We start from the raw sequence: 21,216 nt of genomic DNA, 5'->3' as shown, positions 1-21,216 counted from the left end.
TATCTAGTATCTGCAATATAATAGCTGGTCAGTAAATTTATGCTGCGCGTTTGAAAGTTATTGTGTCTTGGAACTGACTGCAATAGTAAATAAGACCGTGATTCCCTTGGGCTGATCATATATTGGCCTAGATGAAACAGATGGTCTCATCAAGAAAAATGTGAGATGTTGTCTAATTTTAAAAATTTATTGTACTTTATAGCCACAAAAATTCAAAATATTTAAAGTTTAGTTACTTATATTTTCTCATTTGAAACATACAAAAACTCTGAAAAGACTCCCTTCTGGCTTTTCTATCTCTTAATATTTGTAAGGCTGACATTTCCTACTATAGTATAATTAAGAGCCAAATTGCATGTTAATATTCATCTCAGTTTATGGATACAGAAACTGAAACTCAAAGAGTTTAAATCACTTTTTTTAAAAGGAAATATGTTTGGAAATTAAGTATAAACATATTTTGAACAGTGGAGGTAACAGTATTTTTATATTCATTATTTCCTTTAATGGTTGTAACAAGGATCAGAAGAGTGTTCAGTCACTTGTAGCCTGTAGCCTCTTGTTTGTCAAGGAGTGCTTGTTAGTCTTTATGTGACTAGACCTCTTTCCATATTTGATACTAGTGACCCCTCCTCTCTTCCTTGGCTTCCATTGTATACTGTGTTCTCCTGATTTTCCTTCTCATTGCTGGATGTTTCTATTCAGTATCTTTTATGAGCTCCTGTCCCTTTTCCTGTACCCTAAATGATACTCCTCCCCTGAGTATTAACCTTGATTCTCTCCTTTCTCTCCGTTGTATCACACACTCATCATGGGAGACTGTTTTGCCACCTCGCATTTCAATGTTGGTGGCCCCCAAAACAGTATCTTGAGCCTGATGCATTCACTAAATTTATGCAAGTGAATTCAACTGTCTATAGGATATCATTCCAATGAAACATAGCTACTTAAAATACCAAAAGTTGGAAAGTGAACTCATCATTTTTTCCCACTAAACCACAACCTGTTTCCTTCCTGGATTTCCCCATATTTGTGAATGATCTAGTAAGTCATAAGTTTAGGGCCCATTCCAGATGTCTGTCTGTCCCTCCATCCCTTGATAAAATCAAACTCGAAACTCTGTATGGTCCACCTCCTAACCACTTATTTTTGCACTCTCCCTTATTATTATTGTCACTGCTTCTTTAGTTTTGGTCACCATCAGCTCTCTCTAGACTACTACAATCCCTGACTAACTTCCTTCTCTACCTACAGTCTTGAGATTTATTTACTAGGCTATAAATAGGTTTTTGTTGTTGTTTTAATAAAGTATATGTCTGATCATATCATGTCTCTGCTTAAATCCCTTCCATCACTTGCTACTCTTTAAATAAATGCAGACTTGCTGCCTCCACCTTCTTCCCTTTTGCCTTGATAACTCTTATTAATCCTTTAGGATGTAGTTCGCTTGTTATCTCTTGCGTGCCTGCCTCAAGCTTCACCTCCCAAGTCTGTGTTAGCTATTTTTTTCTTGGCATTCCCATAACATTCATCACATGACTTTATAATTTCCTAATTGCTTGTCTGTATCCTCTACTAAACTACAATTCCTTTTAATGCAGAAACAGAGTGTTTGTACTCCCAGAATTCAGCTAAACATGTACATACTAGGTGTTCATAAATACTGGTTGAGTAAACAGTTGAAGGGCAACCATTATTTGTTTCATTTTACTTAAGTGAAAACTGGAACTTAGGAAAGATAATTAACTTTCCATAGGACACACTGCTACTGAGTGAGAGAGCGGGATTAGGACATATTTTATTTTGTAAATGTTTTATTTTATATTTTATTTTAAAGCTAATATTCATCTCATGGCATTTTATCATATAATCATATTATTACTAAGCTAAGATTATAATTTTAAAGAATAAAATACAAAGAATGTATACATAGTTTAAATTTGCTAATGTATTGCCCACAGCCTGATGATTATTGTGGTCTCCATGGAAATCGGTAATTTTGGTGATATTTCTTTGGAGGAAACTTTGAACATTTTAAATTTACATTGGATAATCCAAAAAGTGCAATGGGAAGTGTGAAGACACTCAAAATACACTGCCTTGGGACAAAAGTTTAAGATACTAAACAAGAAGCAACTCTCATTCCCATTTTTGGGAGACCAATAGTGAACAAAGAGGAGATGTCCAAAATTAGTGACTTAAAAAGTTATGAAGACATAAAAAGGTCATTTGATGGGTACACAGCAATACTGTGCACAGGTAAGGCAGAGAATGAGATTGTACAACCGTAAACATACATGGAAGAAGGTAGACAGAGTGTCCCTTATTGTGTATAAGTTGTCAATAGAAACAAATGTCTGGAATACAATGGGAATCTAGAATGTAAGTTGTATACCTTTGCTATGCTAGGCAGTGATGAATCCCGGAAGAAATAGCAGGAAGGTTAACAGCTGTAGCAGCCAACAGAAATATTGTTTTCAAAGAACTAGGATAAAAGATATTAGTGACAAGGAGACAAATGAAAAGATGATATTTTCTGTTGGTTGCTGAAATACATTTCTGCTGTACAGGATCCACATCAGGATCCATCTAGTGATAAACACACACTTTTTTAAGGTTCCTGATCAGGGCATTGAGTGAATTTGTGCATATTTATTGGAGAGGTGAGAATATGTGGTCAATTTCAGGTAATCTCGATGTATTCTGAGATGATTAAGAGTCCAAGGGTGGTTATAGCCATTTAAATCAGACGTAGGGACATTTTCTTTTTATCCAATATATTTATGCTAAAGAATGATCTGGTCTTTCCTGAAGTTCAAAGTTCCACAGCTATCCTATATTTTATTAGCTAAATCTGGCAAGTATACAGCAGTGACCTCAATGGATCATACTAATGCCCTGATTTTAGCAAGTGACACTAAGAGGTCCAGTGCCCAGGAGGAGCTGCAAGAGTGGTATATATTGAGATGATACTGATCAACATTTGACTGGGCATTGAAAAAGAAAAACTTATTTATGAGTGCTGTCATCCATGGTAGATGGTGGAGAACTGTGTGAATTCCTTGTTCATAATGATAAAAGTCACATTTTGATTGAATTTTCAAGACCAACCATCAAAAGACTATTCTCAAAAGGCTGAGAACCATTAAAATGCTGTTAGTGAAAGGAAGAGGGCAGTGGTTTTTGCTTTGTTAGTGTTAATAAGCTGTTTGAACAAGTGCTCAACAATAATTCAGTGCATTATGGGATATGAAAATGTATTTCTCTTTATTTTATTTCTTGCCTAATGTTCTGGGTAGTGTATTGAGATGGGAGAGGTGTATGTGAGGCTGGGAGGTGTGCGTGTTGGGGGTGGTTCTCTTAGATAATCATTCAGGAACTGAGACTGACAGTGGTTCTACCATCTTTAATGAGTGGCTAGTAATGTCACTCTATTTTTCTTCATTCCAGCCAACAAAAGAGTGTAGAAAAGCAAATGTGCACAATTTTATGGGCAAACCATAAAATTTGCACATATAGATTTCATTACAAGAGCTCAGTCATGTGACCATAAGTAGTTGCAAAGATGGCTGGAAAGTGTCATTCCAGCTACAATCTTATTGCTCTGAAGAAAGCAGAAGTGAATTTGGTGGTCAGTTTTGTTTTGTTTTGTTTTGTTTTGTTTTGTTTTTGCCACTGTGTTTTTCATCGTACAATAGAGTTGCACTACGGGACTTTTAAATAGAAAGAAAAGTAGACAAGGATAGCAAGGGACTGTTTTAAGTATTAGAAGCAATCTTTCCCATCATTTTGTCTCAAAGAAAATGTGGGGTAAAATGTGAGATAGGTGAGCACACTCTGCCATGCTCTGTATTGTTCTTAGTTTCTTTGTTTCTCCCATAGAGTGGGAATGTTGTGATTTGAATGTGATTTTAGTATTTTAAGGAACATAACAACATGACCACTGGATGTAAGTCAACCACTTCATCTATTATTTAACTGAAGATATCACGATCTATTTTAACATCGAAGAAAAAGGTGATATATTGGATTTAATGAGAAATGATACGTTATGATGATATACTTTATGGTGACAAGTTCTTTGGGGCACAATTTTGACTCTACATGAATTATCCTTTACTCGAAACTTCAGAACCTAATATCAACATAAAAAAATTATCCTTGCAAAACAAATAAATATACGCTATTTCTTCACAGTCCCTAGAGTTTAGCTGTTGCATGTTTTAAAGGTATTTCAAGTCTCATGCATCACAGACACCCAGACAGTTCTTCGCAAGTAGTGAGGTCTGTAGGTACACAAAGGCAAGTAATTTACATGTTCCTTAAAGGTGCCACATAAAAGTAAGAAGAAAAATAGTAAGCAGCTTTGGAGGGTGTATTTGATCAGATCAAGTACTATCTTGGACAATTTTATTAACATAATACAAATTAATCTTTACTTATCACGAAGAAGGTATTTCATAACAGATTGAAAATCTGAATTGACCATACACATGAAAAGCCTCATTAAAATTTAAATATAGAGTACATGACTAGTAGCAATCCTTTTAAACAAGTTAAGAAGAAGTTATGTTTGAATCTCTTGAATGGCAAGGGAGATATTCTTGCCTGTATTTAAATAAGTATTTAGCATAGCATTAGTACTGACAAGCGTTCGAATGCTAAATAAGAAGGCTGGGCACAGTGGCTCACGCCTGTAATCCCAGCACTTTGGGAGGCCACGGCGGGCAGATCATGAGGCCAGGAGATCGAGGCCATCCTGGCCAACATGGTGAAACCCCGTCTCTACTAAAATACAAAAAATTAGTCAGGTGTGGTGGCATGCACCTGTAGTCCCAGCTACTCGGGAGGTTGAGGCAGGAGAACTGCTTGAACCTGGGAGGTGGAGGTTGCAGTGAGCGGAGATTGTGCCACTGCACTCCAGTCTGGTGACAGAGCAACACTCTGTCTCAAAAGAAAAAAAGAAAAAAGAAAAGAAAAGAAGACAACATTAACGTGAGTAACAGAATTCATCAAAACCACCCCAAGTCAAGCAACATACAAGTGACAGCCAAATATCACATTTGCATTACTCAATGTTTGGAGCTATGCCTCAGAAAACAATTCCTGGAATAAAGCCTTAGGCTTATAGTTTGTGGCAGTGTTCAGTCCTGAGTAACCTGAATATTGTAGCACCTTCTGACTCTAACCCCAGTAAAGACACTTTGGTTTCATCCATATTGCTAGGGGGAAAAAAAAAACCAGAAAACTATGTCAGTGTAATAAAAGGTTATTTTGAGGATAAGAACTTTCCTGAGTATATGGGTAGATCATTTCTAACAAACAGCTGTGTTTATGTAAAGTTTTGCTTTTTAACCCTTATATCAACAACCTATACCCTATGAAGAATAAGTACAGAAACACACAGCATTGGTAAGTTTTGAGAGTTATGTTTTGCTGCCTCTAGAATATCACTGAGAAACTCTAGATACTATATTTATATAAACAGATACAGGAACAGTGTCTTTCCTTCCCTCCTGAAATAATATACAAAAAGAGGATAAACTGTGTAAGAACCTAAAAACAAAACTTTAAACATGAAATATGAACAAATAAAAATGACTGGCAACTTCACATTTTTGGAGATTCTGGCTCTAATTGGAAACTCTTTTGATAGTGTATATTTCCAACCCATGGATCTTACCTCCTGAGGCACATTTTCAACCCTAATTCTGACTATAGGCCAGGTGTACTTCAGCACTAACAGGCTCTGTAATTCCTCCTAGCCCACTGAATTCTTGTTCTTTCTTATTGATTTCCTGTGGCTGTTTGGATTTTGAATTCTGTTTGTGGTGGTGTTCATCTTTTTGGCTTTGGTGATCGAGCTACCACAATGAAATTCTTGGCTCTTGAATACCTAGTGATATTGACTTGACTGGTCATTAGGCTATACCCTCTACTCAAGTAACTCTGGGGGAGAATTAATAAAATGTAAACCCCATTTTGCTTCCCAGCTTGCCTTTTGGTTTCAGTGACCTGAATTACAACACAGCTAGAGTGAAGAGCACTTAGTGCCAAGTTTGGCATTATTGCTTGAGCTCATACATTTCCGAAATCACATGGGTGTGGCTTGATGCTATTGATCTTTTTGTGATTTTACTGTTCACAGTTATTAAAAATAGACTGAATTATTGTAACCACAAGTAGAAATGAAATTCTAGCATAACACAAAAATATGAGCAATTTCTACTGATGGCATTCATAAAAATAACTATGAAATCATAATGTGCTTAAGTGAGAATCTATTTTTCTCTTAATTGAGCATAGTTCTGTTATTTCAAATATAGAACATTTTATTCTATTTCACTTTTAATAGAACACCTCGTATTTATGACTAAATCATATTTAAATTTTACTTTTAAAGTTAAATATATTAGTTATGTTTTAAATGTTCTTGAGAGTCCTTAAAAATTAGTTTGTGAACACTTCTATTTCTGACTGTGCTGGAAATGTGGAAAAACTAGCATCTGACAAATAAGCCATTGGAACAAAATACAGAGATCATAAATGAATCTGCACATATATGATCATGAACACCTGATTTATGTCAAAGGTGCCACTGCAACATTTTGGAGAAATCGTGTCTTCAGAAATAGTGCTGGATCAATTGGATATCTGTCTGGAAAATGTAAATCTTGACTCTTGCATCACACCATATACAAAATCAATTGTAGTTGTGTTGTAGACAAATTATAAAAGTTAAAAAATAAAGCTTTTATAAGACATCACAGTGGAATATCTTAATGACCTTGGGGTAGGCAGAAATTACCTGAACATGACACAATTTATATGAAAATGCAGCACAACTCCTGCAAATGAGAAAGAATGCTGAGAGTGGGGGAGATTTTCCCTAGACAAAAGTTCTGAATTGATACTCATAAATAAGAATATACAAATATGAAAGTAGTTTGTGCTCAACATTATTAATCATAAGGAAAATTAAAATAACTTCACTACTACCAGAATGGCTAAAAGGGAAATAAAGGAAAAAAGAATCAGAAATTGCCAAGGATTGGAGGAATATAAACAGCAACATGAAATTTCATACACTGCATATAAGAATGTGAATTAGTATAGTCTTCCTATTAAACTCTTTGCCAGTGTCTATTAAACTAGAATATATACATACTTGCTGACCCAGCAATTGGATTAATAGAATCAATGGACATACACACCCTACTGATTTAAATGAAATTAATCTATGAGATTCAGGACAATTGTTATGTTTTGAAAGTTAATGGCTAGACAGGATCATAAAAGAGGCTTCTGGAGTTCTGGTTCCAGTTACATCTCTATCCATTGTTGGCTACAAAGATGGTTAGCTTTGGGAAATTCTTTAAACTGTCCCTTTAAGATTAGTGCATTTTACAGTATATATGCTAGTCTTGAAATACAACATTTTTAAAAATGATGAGCAATTTTGTACATGGAAACCTATAGTTTAAATGCTAAATATTATCTGTATATGATTCTAAAAATTAACTAAGTTTCAAAAAACTTAGATATTACTAAAAGAATCTCTTTCCTGAGCTGGAAGGAGGGTAAGAATTATAGTAAATAATGTTTTGGTGGCAGTATACAGACAGACTCTTAAAGTATAACTTTTAGCTCTTCCACTGCCCAGTTGGGTAACCTTCAGCAAGTTAATTGAGTGTTTAATGTATCATTAAATATAGACGTATTGCCTACTTTAAAGTGACTACGTGATGACCAAAATACTTAATACATAGAAAGTACTTAAACAATTCCTGTCACAAAGTAAAAATTTAATACATGCTAGCTATATTACTTTGATTATTATTACTATTTTGTTGTCACTTTAACACCACTATATTAAGTCTGTAAAGTAACAATGAAAATATTACTATTAATATGTTATGCAATCTTAGATTAAGTCATTCATTGACCCTGTTCCTCAGTTTTGAAGCCTCTAGAGTAGTAGTAATAGCAGTAGTAATAGTAATAATAATGACAACGCCTGCCCAGTGATCCACAACCTAGGGAGATGGACTCCAGATTCTACACTGTTAGCCACTCTGCTCTATGGCTTTACAAAAACACCTGTTAGTCAGGATGGGCTAGGGTGTGCTACAGTAACAAGCAATCTCAATGTCTCAGTGGGATATATTGTAAAGTTTTATGTCTCACTCATGCTATGTACAATGAATGGGCTCTGCCCATTGTAACCTCTCAGGCACCTAGGCTGACAGAAGATCCAAATCTTGCCATATGCTTCCATAATTATTAAGGCAAGGAAAAGAAAATGTAAGAAATTATGCCCTGGTTCTCAAAGCTTTTCATAAAAGTGTTCCAGGTTACCCCTGTTCTTACAATTTTGGCCAAAGCAAATCACAGGGATGCACTTAATCTCTTCAGAAGGTATGGAACTATAATCTTTCCAGGAAATAAGGAACCATAATATTTGGTAAACAGCACTAAAAACCTACCACAAATACTGAGAATATTATTTTCCTCAAATGTGAAAATGAACATAATAGTTATAATTAAAATGCAAAGAGCTATGTTACTATAAGAAATATTATTTAAATTTATTTTTGTCTCTAATGAGCATACATGTGGGATTTCATTTTGGGACAAACATCAATTATATTAACACATTTTTTATTACTCATCTCAGTGTTCGTTAATTTTTTTTTAATATTCCTCACTTATTGTCTACAACTAATTATTTGTGTTAGATTGGTCATGTGCTTTTATTTTGTTATATAAGTTTACCATATCAAAAGACTTCCACGTAACATGCCCACTGGCATGTGTACAGACTGCCTATTTTGACTCCCTATATTCACTTTTTCAGTGATGTGTAACTCACTCTGTCTCCTAGGCTGGAGTGCAGTGGCACAATCCCAGGGTTCACTGCAGCCTTGGCCTCCAAGTGATTCTTCTGCCTCAGCCTCCCAAGCAGCTGGGACTACAGGCGCCCGCCACTACACCCTGCTGACTTATGTATTTTTTAATAGAGACAGGGTTTCACTATGTTGGTCAGGCTGGTGTCAAACTCCTGACCTCATGTGATCCACCCGCCTTGACCTCTCAAAGAGCTGGGATTACAGGCGTGAGCCACCGCACCCAGCCAAGTGTTCATTAGTTCTAAGCTTTGTAACTGGAATAATTAATATTTACTTCAAATGAAACTCATAACCCCCACTGTTAATTTTTTATTGCATGATTGAATATTATAAATTAGATAGCTCTTATATTTTCTGTTTTTACTTAAACTTGGAAACTTTGCCACCTAATAACTACACCTATAAACAGAATAAATGTGTCAAAACTTTATATAATTAAGACTGATTAAATAAGGTTTTTTCAGTATGTTTATGTTTAATCATTAAATTCTTTTTATTAAAAATGATTAAATGTTTCCAAAGTTTAATACCTAATTTGGAGTTACACATCACTGAAAAAGTGAATATAGGGAGTCAAAATAGTCTGTACACGTGCCAGTGGGCATGTTACATGGAAGTCTTTTGATATGGTAAACTTATATAACAAAATAAAAGCACAAGACCAATATAACACAAATAATTAGTTGTAGATGATAAATGAGGAATATTAAAGATCCACTGGTAGTGCGCACTATCTCCTCTGACCTGCAAGCAAGATCACAGATAGTGTGTGTTTATGCATCTACAGCTGGAATGATTGCAGATTAATAAAATTATGAAATCCTGTGGTTACCAGAAAAAGGCATGCTTCTCTTGGATGCCTTGTTCATCTTTGAGTGCCAGGGGCTCTGCACAAGGCAAAGAACACAAGTCCTCAATAGCAGTATTTTGTGATACTTAAGTATATTGAAAAGCTGAAAGATATATCTATGCTTTAGCTCTTCCAGTAAGAACCCAAGCAGTCTATTAGGACCGATATGTATGAAAAACAATAGCATTTGGGACTTTAAGTTGGCAAAAGTTCACTTCAGTATATAGTAATAAAAGGGTTTTTTAAAACCATGATAATTTAATAAGGCTGCATTACTAGAAGTATTAAAACTAATTCTAAACACAGTATTAAAATTATTATTATCCCACTTAATAGGCAAAAAAATTTTAAATTTTATAACATCAAGTGTTAGCAAGGCTGTGGAGTAACAAGAACTCTGAAAACAATGCTGGTGGGAATTGTGGATATTTGCCCTGTCTCCCACACTGGCCGGACCACTTCTGGGATGGCAAATTTAATTCCAAGTACCTTACAAGAGTGGTTTTCTTTTTCTTTTCTTTATTGTATTAAAGACTTGAAAATTCCTTTTCAAAATCAAAATTGATGAGGAGGCTTACTATGTAAAATGAATAAAAGCTCAGCCTGAAAATTGGAAAGGTTGGGTGAGTGGAGTTAGAACCCAAATCCTTCCTTTCTTCCATGAGGCTTTTGTGAAAACCACCAAACTAGAGAGTATCATCAGGCCTCTGAAGAGGAAACCGTATCAGTAAGAGATGGTTGAAAGAAATGAAGATACTCAACCTGAAAACTGAGAGATGAACTTGATGGCTGATCTCAAATATTTATAGAAAGAGCTTTGGGCTGGGAGAGGACAATGTATTCTGTGCTGCTGCTGAGAACAAAACTAGAATAAAGGAAAAGAAGTTATGAGAAAGAAGACATTTCCTCTGACTTGAGAAAAGCAAGAAAGTGGTGGATACTCCACTTATATTGATTTGATCTTTATAAATTATAAGAATGTATTAAACTATATGCACCCCCAAAAGATGTACATTGGTCATGTATCAACAGAAAAAAGAAAATTTTTCTAAAACATGAAAAAATAACTACCTAATGATGGACATCGCCAACTAATGCAACTATGAATAATTGACCCTACAGATACAAAGCAGAAGCCAATACCAGCATCAACTACACCTCAATCTACCTGATTGCCCTTTGTCAGCTTCATTTTTTCTCCTAAATGTAGTTGTTCTTAAATGCTGTTTCTCACTGGGCCTGCTGCTCTTTCTATTCCATTAATCTTTCACTTCAGGTAAGCAAGAGGGACAAATCTGACAAGATGAGCAAGGGTCAAGTGATATGAAACTCTCATCCACTAATATTGGCAATCAATTGCAATTATTCTTAGGATTGTTAGTCCCTCAAGCCTCTCTTCATTAATCAGCTCTCTATTCATTCGTCCCACACCTTCTAGCTCAAGTTTGCTGTGATATTGTACTGTGTTTGAAAGAGTGCCTCATAAGCAATGAAAAAAACAAGAGTATCTTTGAATATTAGTTGGCAGCTGGTTTAATTAAATATCTCTCCACCCACACTGTACTACATTGATTAATTTTTAAAGAAATGGCTAAATGAAGACATTAATTATTTGTATGTGGTGCATATGCTTTCATGCACACTATTGTATTTTAATTTACTTTTTAACAAGTAAGCCAATATGATTTTAAAATTATTTCCCATCTGTCATGCATGCTAATAAAGTAAAGAAACCTACTAATTTATGCCATATTAAATTTAGCTTCTTTTTTTGTGCTTTTTAGTTACATAGTTCTTCAGGAAATCAAACTAGAAAAAAATGGATTTAACCTTTCTGCTTTTTAGTCCACATAAATAGACATTTAGTGTGGGATATAAGTGAAATACTCACTTTTGGCTGCCTTAACAGTATGGAATAGAATATGTACACATTTTTCTCTTGGTTATTTGTCTTTTATTAATCATTCTATGTAAAACTCAAATACAATAAGGCAAACTGATCACTCTGCAAAATAATTAACTGTCATCTGAAGCATTAGATAATTCAATTATATTCTGCTTCTTTTGGGTGGGTATATTATGAGTTTTTTGGAAATTCTACAAACCACATAGAGTATGTATGGTAATTCTGCATTACCCTGCTTATTTACTCATTGGTGCCATAAAGGATCGTTTATGCATATGTAAGCACATGGAGACATTAAGGTTTCTAAATGAAAAATCCTTTTGAGTTAATTTGTTATGGATTTTGAAATTTCTTAAAAATTTAAACTGTGTGTATATGTGTGTGTGTTTTGTACTTATGGACAATTGTGCAAATTGATCATAAATGATATTAACCAGAAAATTACATATAAAACTGTAGATATTAGTGAATACACTTCTATGTATTTTTTCAACATAAGACTGAAAAACATTATACTTATGCTTCTAGACTCTCAAAAATGAAAGTTATACTGCTGCTTTTCAGATAGGTTATGGATTGTCTGGAGATCACATTCTTATTGTAATATTTAAATAAATTGTTGATTTAATTAGCCAAAAAAACAGAAATCTTAAAGGGAGTGAGACAGCTACATGGGGAGGAGTAGCTGCATTCAGTGTTTGTGAAGCTCCACTCTGTTTCTATGATTCTGTCATGAGGAACACCAGATCTAGAAAGCTCTTCCTCATCACAATCTTTTTATTCTGTGCTTCCTTCACTTTCAAAGAAGAATCTGTACTTACCATCTCTACAGTTCTCTTAAATGGAAGGAAATATTTATAAACATTGAGTTATCCTGGTTCGTGAACACCACCACCACATCCTCACCACCGGATAGAAAACAGAGAGACTTCTCTGTTATCCCTGAACAAAAGCTTAGCCCTTGTACTTCCAGAATCAAAGACAGTTCATCTCACCACATTTAATTCTGTGACCTTAATTTAATATTATTTTACCTGGGTAGTGCTGATGCTGAATTTGATCGAAGGACTACAATCAGAAATGCATTTCCTTGCACTGACCTATTGTTATTTCCTCTAAAATATATTTAGAAGTGCAGTAATCATTTAGATAATGGAAAGAAAATGGGATTGAATGTCAAAAGACATCCTCTGTCTCTGTTGCTTACTATCTGCATGACTTCAAACAATTTACTTAAATCTCCTGTGTCATTGTTAAAATGCAAGTGACAGCAGTCCACCTGAGAGGATGGCATGGGAAATATTCAAATTAATGAATGTGAAAAAGTGTTTTGTAAATATACCAGAACTATGTCTGTTCTTATGAGTATGACAAAAGTAGTTATTTGCTTTGAAATCAGCTACCAAAAAATAATATTGATTGGATAAACATACAGTCTTTGCAAGTGTACCATACACTTTATAAGTGTACCATAGACCTAGAAATCTTAGAAAATAATATATATCTAAGTTTTCCCCGTGAAAATAAACCAAAAAGTTTTCAAGTATGTCAAACATAGATTTGTATAGATGTTTGAAAATCTTTTATTCTTTTACTATTATCTCTTTGTGTATAAAAGTCTTATAATTACTTCTTTTTAAACCTAAATTTAGCATATTTCTTTTCATTCCATTAACTCAATTGAATAATAAATTGTTTTTTAAAAAGCTCTTTAAACTAATATTCTGTAATGACTTATCCAAGAAAATACCTGTTTTTTTTTCCAGAAGTCTGAACCACTATTTTGTTCTTTAGTCAAGCACATAACTAACCACATAGCTTTAAAAATGTTGCTGTATCAATCAACCATAGGTCATTCACTTCATTCATTCTTCCATTCATGGGAGTGCCGCTGGTATGTATATGGACGATGGCAATGGGTTTTCTGTGAAAACTGTGGTAGATCTCATGGCCACTTATTCAAGGAATTTATCCCCTTTAATTTTATAACGAACTTATGGGCTTGCCTTAGCCTATATTGTGGAAACCAAACATCACTAATGGGCTCAGTAAACAACTCTGGGTTTCCTTACTCATGAGAGTTTAAATGCTTCACCTGTGCTTCCTTTTAGAAAACGTGAAATTGAAATCTTTGCTTTATTTCAAAGTGGGTGGTCTGAGGTACTAAATTGCATTGCTAATGCGGAAGTACATGAGCCTAGAAAGATAAAGAGGAAGAATGAACGTTCACGTGCTACTCTTACAGTCTGACGGCATTCCACTGACCTGTCTCCTTCACGGTGGCCATGCTTCCATGGTCCGGTGGTGCTTTGCCACGATAGCGTTTTAACTGTGCAGTGGAATTCACCTGGGATTGTTCTTATCCTATGTGAGTGCTTTATTAATTAGCTTCATTCTTTCGTATTCTCAATATTAACAATAAAATTATCTAGGTATTTTTATTTTTTGACAAAAAAGTCACTTTTAATAATTCAGTTTTTAAAAGTTATATCATTCACAATAGACTAGAACAACGATTGTTTTCTTTTTGGGTCACCCAGAACTTGCCTCCAGATCTGTGATGAGACTAGTCTCTGTGAAGATACCACAACCCCAAGTCCTGAACTGGAATTCAGGAGACTTGGATTTGGGTCTTGCTCTTTCACTAACTTGTTGGAAGATGTAATCCTGTGCTTCAGTTTTATCAGATGTATCACCCAGAGCAAGTCACTTGACCTCTTTTATGCCTCAATTTCCTCATCTGTAAAAGGAGATAATAGAAATGACTATCTCTTAGCGTTGTTGTAAGGCATCAATGAGATTATGATGATAAGGGACTTAGAACTGCACTGAGCTCATACTAAGAACCTATATGTTATCTACATTAATACTAATCTGCCTTGTCATGACTCCTGTGTATTTCACCTCACAAGGCTATCCTGAGAATCAAATGACATAAGTATTGTGTTAGTTTTTATTGCTGCATAGCAAACTTATCAACTTAAAACAACATCCACTTACTATCTCACAGTTGCTATATGTCAGAAGTCCAGGGATGGCTTAGTTGGATCCTCCAATCAGAATTCAAAAGGCTGACATCAAAGTGTCAGCTGAGTTGTGCTCCTTTCTGGTGCTCAGGGTCTTCTTTCAAGCTCATAGGGCTGTTGGAAGCTCATAGGGATGTCATTTGATCAGCACTCAGGAGACCTCGTATATTGTAAAACACTCGGTGATATATAACTAAATAATGATGCAGGGAAAGATTGAAAGCAATTACATCTTTCATTAAAGTAGAATTTAACCTAGAAATTCACACAAGAACCTACCAGTACTTTGTTAATAGGAGTGCCTTCAGGGCAGGGCTGAATTCCATATCAAGACAGAGATTAGTAAAACTTTTATACATGGAAATAATATTATATAAAATAAGGAATACAGACTTAAGATTATATTTAGTGGGTGTTTTTGTTTTTGTTTTTGAAGCAGGGTCTCAAGCTGTTTCCCAGGCTGGAGTGCCATGGTGCAGTCATGGTTCACTGAAGCCTCAACTTCCTGGGCTCAAGTGATTCTCCCACCTCAGTCTCTGGAGTAACTGGGACTACAGACATGTGCCAGTATGCTCAGCCAATTTTTTTGAATTTTAGTAGAGATGAGGTCTCGTTTTGTTGCCCAGGCTCATCTCGAACTTCTGAGCTCAGGCAATTCTCTTGCCTCATCCTCCCAAAGTGCTGGGATTACAGGCATGCGCCACCATGTCTGGCCTGTATCTGTATTAAAACTTGACTCTACCACTCTTGGCAATATTATTCTGGATTAATTACTTTTTCTTCCTGAGACTTGATTTCTGACTCTTAAATCAGAGTAACACTGTTTACTTCAGGAGATGTACTGAGGAATAAGTGAAATACCCTATGCCAAGCTATTAGAACAGTATCGGGTACATAGTGAACACTTAGTAAGTGATGACTATTGTTGCTATTGCTGTCATTATTTATTTTAATAATCTTAACATGTGGCTTAATGTCTGGAACATCTTATGTGCTCAGAAAATATTACTTTTTTCACCCTTCTTCAGTATCTGTTGAGTTGAACTGGATCTGTAGAGGAGAATATTTTGGATATTATCAATCTGAACTAGGCTAAGTGGTTGCCATTTGCCTAATTTTATTTAATTTTCTACAATTTTCTTCCTTCCTTCCTTCCTGCTTGCTTGCCTGCCTGTCTCCCTTCCTTTCTTCTTTCTTTCATTGTCTTTCCTACCTTCTCTCTTCTTCTCTGTCTCTTCCTTTTATTTCTCCATCTTTTGTTTCCCAAGCAGATATTATTTTAAATTTCCGAACAACTTATGTCAGCAAGTCTGGCCAAGTTATCTTTGAAGCAAGATCAATTTGCATCCACTATGTCACAACCTGGTTCATCATTGATTTAATCGCTGCCCTGCCTTTTGATCTCCTGTATGCTTTCAACGTCACAGTGGTGAGTAAAGAGCTCCCCGCCACATGGCCTTTAAGGTTGATTTATTTTTCCCATGTTTAGGTTTTAAATGGTTGTGGCGATTTATGCTTCTAGGGTTTGTACCTTCTTCAATAAAGATGCCCTGATGCCCAGTGATATGCAGGCCAGATTCTTCAGTTGATGAAGTTATTTCCTTTTGACATTCATATTACCTGTTCTTGCTTTTATAAATACCCAGAGCCAAGAAACACAGAAATGCTGAATTTATCATAAATATTGACCCACTAAACAAATTCTTTTTTTTTAATTCCATAAGGATTTAATTGGAATTGCTTTATATTTACCAATTTATCTGAGGATTAATGGATTTCTTCCCATATTACATTTACTTATTCAAGAATATAGAAAATACTATACAGACTTGAAGGAAATCATCTGTAGGAATTTAAGCATCACTTTATATTACCTAGGCAGATACTTGTCTCAAGAATTTGCTGGAGAGTTTGAAGATTTTTTTTTCTGCTTTTATGACCCTTAACTCTCTATTTCTTTAGTATTTTGTTACTCATTGGCAAAACCGACTGAAGACTGATCAAGATAGAGAGGACTGTTGAATTTAAATGAAGGAATTCAACCACTTCTTAGAAGTCCTTGTAAAACTGTTGGATGTAGCAAAAACCTAAATGATATGACTAATGTAAAACTTGAGAGTTCTCTTGAATTTGCATGAATCTTGGTACCTTCTTTTTCTCGCTCTAAATCCCTTACCCTCATGTAGCCTCACAGGACAGAAAGCATATCACTTGTAGTAGTAGCCATTTTTATAATATGATGATTGGTATTCTTAAAAGTATTAAATGCTCCCTTTTAAAGAAACTTTTAGGGAGGCCATTTGTGAAGCAGTAATGCAATTTTCTGCTAGAGTAACCAATTATGGCATGTAAAAATTTATTAAACATTAGTTCAAATTAAGCAGATATTCTATTCAATTGACAGTGCTTCATAGAAATCATATTCTCTTTCAAAAATTTAAAGGCATAGTTTTAAATATTACAGACAATAATCACAGTTTCAAGTACATTTATTATTAACTTCAGAATGAATATAGAATTGTGAGCCCGACTTGTTAGTGCAGACTTGTGCATTTGTTAATTGCCTGTACAATAGTTTCTTTTTATTCTTTTTCTTTTTAAGTTGGGAAGTTGATAGTGCCAACATCTTTAAAACGTTTATGACTCAACTGAAAGGAAAGCTCCCAGGAAAAATCTAGTATATATCAATCACTGCTACACTGAATTGTTATCCAGGCTTTCTACAGTGCTTTTTAAGATTGAATTTGACTAGATAAATGTACCATCATGAAACAGTAATGGCTTAAAACCACGTTTTTGCAAGACTGCAGAATAAGCATGTAATTCACAAAAGGTTAAAAAAATTTCCAAATTCCCCTGGCAAATTGTTTTAAATTGTTCATTAATTATTTAATACAATCCCATTTTAAATTAATTTGCTCTTTTGCTACTAAAAATGAATACATTTTTTATGTCCCATTTTTATTTGAGTACTGAGCAAATAAGGTATTTTAATATGCATATATAATATATGTTATAGGTATATATAACATACACTTTCATATCATTAGCATTCTCATTCTCCAAAATTAATATGGATGAAGAAATGTCTTAAAAGTCTAATTCGCATGTTTGACGAATTTTAAATATTTATATACTTTCACTACACTTCTGCTCTCTTTTCATCAATCTTATGTAATCTAACACAAATGCTTTATAAATAATACAAGGTATAGAGCAACATCTATGTCAAAAAAAAAAAAAAAAGAAAAAGGGGAAGGAAGAAATCTGTTTTCACTGATACTTGTTCTGCTTTTCACAGGAGTGAACATGAGCATTGAAAAAGCTGGCACCTAAATTCATTATCCCTCTTAAACAAGTTAGTCAGGACAAAATATTCTGTAATATTTGAACAGAAAAGCTTGTTCAAGGTATTATGTTTTCTTCTCAGGCAAATGTAAGTTATGAGGAATAACTTATGGGTTATGCTCTTTTACAACAAAGACTTAAAAAAAGAAACAAATAAATAACAAAATGTGTTTGTCTCCCAAATCTGAAATGTGTCCAGTTAATGCATCTCCATAGGTGACATTCAGAACTGCATAAGCTTTGGCTTTGGCTCTGCTCACAATTGCTCATGGCAGTTCTTTTAAGTAGAGATCACATGCTTTTTGAAAACTGTTTGTATATCACTGTAGAAGGCACTTATAAGAGATAAAATTATGAATAAGACATAGGAAGGTTGATAGAGTAGAAAGGGCAGAAGTATGAATCCAAGTTCTATCACTTACCATCTGAGTAACTTTCTTGGGGAAGTTAACACTAAAATGTCCGTAAAATGGGCATAATATAATTCCTACAGAGTTTTTGACCAGACTAAAAATGCCACATATCTATACAATGCTTTTCTAAATGTCTAAAACCTAGGAAGACCTCACAACATGTTAGTTAGCCTCCTCTCTCTCTCTTTCTCCCTTCTGGGCGATAGCTAGGAGGTGGTCATATCCATTTGGTAAAAGGGGAAACTCACATTTGATAGGGGGGTTCAATGAATGCACCTGTCTATGAGTAGCTTACAGTTCTCATCAGTGACAAATTTGAAACAGCATCTAAAGAGTCAAAAGAATCCTCTCCCTTTTTCAGATACATATGTCCATCTAAGTCAAATATGCTTCTTTCTCCTATCATTCTTCAAGAGGCAACATTAAAACTTTAGCAAAAAGCTATTGACTTTGATGGGAGCAAGCATAATTTTTTAATGCCAGTTTTTATTGACTTAAGAATGAACATAGAACTATCTGGGTCATCTGGACACCAAGGTTCATGTTCCTAGTATTTGCAAATGGCTATTGTCCTCATGTACAAGCAACTCCACATTCTTTGCTCAAACATCCCCCGTCTGGTCAGAGAAAATGGGGAGACTGTATCAAAATTATGTGTGCAGATGCCTGCCTCCATTTGGGACTTCCGTTCCAGTTTCATTTCACTTCCAAATTGTCACCTAACCATCAAATTCATCTACCTGTAAAATAAACTCCATCCCCAGTAATATATTTAAATAACAGAATAGAGATTACAAATCTTGGCCTCCAACCATCTAGCTAACCACCAGCTTGAGAAATGATAGATGAGAACTTAGCTATAAAGGAGAAGAAAGTAAAACTTGACACAGGAGAATGACAAAAAGAAATAAAAGAGCAAAGCTAGCTGTTAAGTTCTTCAAGTGCCCTTAAGAGTTTACTGTATTTCAGTATAGAATAATTCACAAGATTACAACTGAATATAATTTTGTTGAGTATCAATTTCTATGCTGAGCTTGGCGTGTTTGCATCTTAACTTGATAATTTATTCATTCACTCATTTAATAAATATTTATTAAGCATTTTCTATGTGTCAGGCACTGTTCTATGTTTGTTTTTCTTAGAGATAAGAGAATATGGCTAGCAGAGGACAGAATTAGAAGTCAACTGACTTTAGATAAATACAAAAGCAAACTCCCAATGCTGACCTTGTGTCTGATTAAGTTTTGTAAAGGAAAGAGTGCAGTTAGTTAAAGCCATAAAAAGTCACTCCTTCTCTACTTATGCTTTCCCCAAAGAAATTAGTTGACATCAAGAAATCTGTCAAACTGCATTTCCATATGATTTAATGTTTTATTTGTTGTTTCCATTTTAGAATGTTCTTTGAAGGTATGAAAAGAATGTGTGTTATGTACACCCCTTATTAATGGTGATATTGACCATTCTGGTCCACACCAATGATGCACATTTTTCAGTTGGACCCTGAAGTCAATAAAATAATCCCTCAGATACAATTCTACTGCCATAGTGGATGCAAAGGCACTAGGAGACTCTTCAGAAATTCTTGTCCCTTTCATTTTAATTCCCTAAGCATGTTTAAGAGAACACTGAGAGAGAGAGAGAGAGAGAGAGAGAGAGAGAGAGAGAGAGCGCTTCAGGCAAATGTTTTCTCTCTCCGTTGATGATGTTGGAAGTATAGTACATGAGGCAGAAGATGCTACTGGTATTTGTGAGCAGAACTTACTCAAGTTTTCTGGGTCTACCTATTTTAAAAAATAAACTCGGTAAGGTATTTTTATTATCACTTTCTATGCATTTACTTCAATTTGTCTGAATTATTATTATAAAGCAATTTCCTTACACAGAGAAGGGAATGCGGGGTTGAAAAAATATATGTATTGGGGATTCGAGATATGTACAATTCTGATACCATAATGTGTTTCAGTTGTATATCAGAATGCAAACTACAGTATGAAATCAGACAGGGAGTGAAAAAAAGATAACCCCTAATTAAGAAAGGTATTTACTCAAAGAAATTAAATTATCCTTCCTATCCTGTCCTTTATTCCAGCCTCTTTAATTCTATCACTTTCTGATACAATATATCAAGAACAAAGAGAATTCATAAAAATAATAATATTAAAATAATTCTACTTCATTTCCAGAATTTTTAGAATGGCTCCAAGTTAATGTTGTGGTATGAATTTAATACATGCACCAAGTTGTGCTGCTCTGTCTCCTACCACAGGTGTCTCTTGTGCATCTTCTAAAGACGGTGCGACTCTTGCGTCTTTTGCGTCTGCTGCAGAAGTTAGACCGCTATTCCCAACACAGTACTATCGTCCTGACTCTGCTCATGTCCATGTTTGCACTCCTTGCACACTGGATGGCGTGTATCTGGTATGTCATTGGAAAAATGGAGAGGGAAGACAACAGCCTTCTGAAGTGGGAAGTTGGTAAGGGCTTACATTTGTCAAATTTTCCATTTTTAAATTTAAAAAAAGAGTATCAAGAACTTGGAGGAAGTGAAAGACAAGTCTATAAATATATTTCTTCTTACTGTCAGTTTGTCTAATTAATTTCTGTTTTTGAATCCATGATATAAGCAATTTATTTCTATAAGGTTTTCTGGAACAACCTTACATTTTTTTTGAAAATTAATGGGTTAAACTAATAAATTTTATATATAATCAAAATAACTAGTTTGGCTGTAGAAGTGTTTAGATAAATAATGTTCAATCTTGTC

The 21,216-nt window shown here is 34.7% G+C and overlaps 1 protein-coding gene across 1 annotated transcript in view; it reads left to right on the top strand.

Annotated features, from left to right (window-relative positions):
• KCNH8 (potassium channel, voltage gated eag related subfamily H, member 8) overlaps positions 1–21,216 on the top strand; it is a 189,157-nt gene that overhangs the window by 35,439 nt on the left and 132,502 nt on the right. Inside the window, exons 3-4 of the mRNA XM_011974184.1 lie at positions 15,963–16,120; positions 20,719–20,926. Coding sequence (XP_011829574.1) covers positions 20,827–20,926 — 100 coding nt within the window. The 5' untranslated portion in view covers positions 15,963–16,120; positions 20,719–20,826. The remainder of the gene's footprint in view (positions 1–15,962; positions 16,121–20,718; positions 20,927–21,216) is intronic.

Source organism: Mandrillus leucophaeus, unplaced genomic scaffold (assembly GCF_000951045.1).
Source record: "Mandrillus leucophaeus isolate KB7577 unplaced genomic scaffold, Mleu.le_1.0 Scaffold1424, whole genome shotgun sequence".
NCBI classification, from domain to species: domain Eukaryota; kingdom Metazoa; phylum Chordata; class Mammalia; order Primates; family Cercopithecidae; genus Mandrillus; species Mandrillus leucophaeus.
This window is presented reverse-complemented; position numbering and strand designations above follow the sequence as displayed.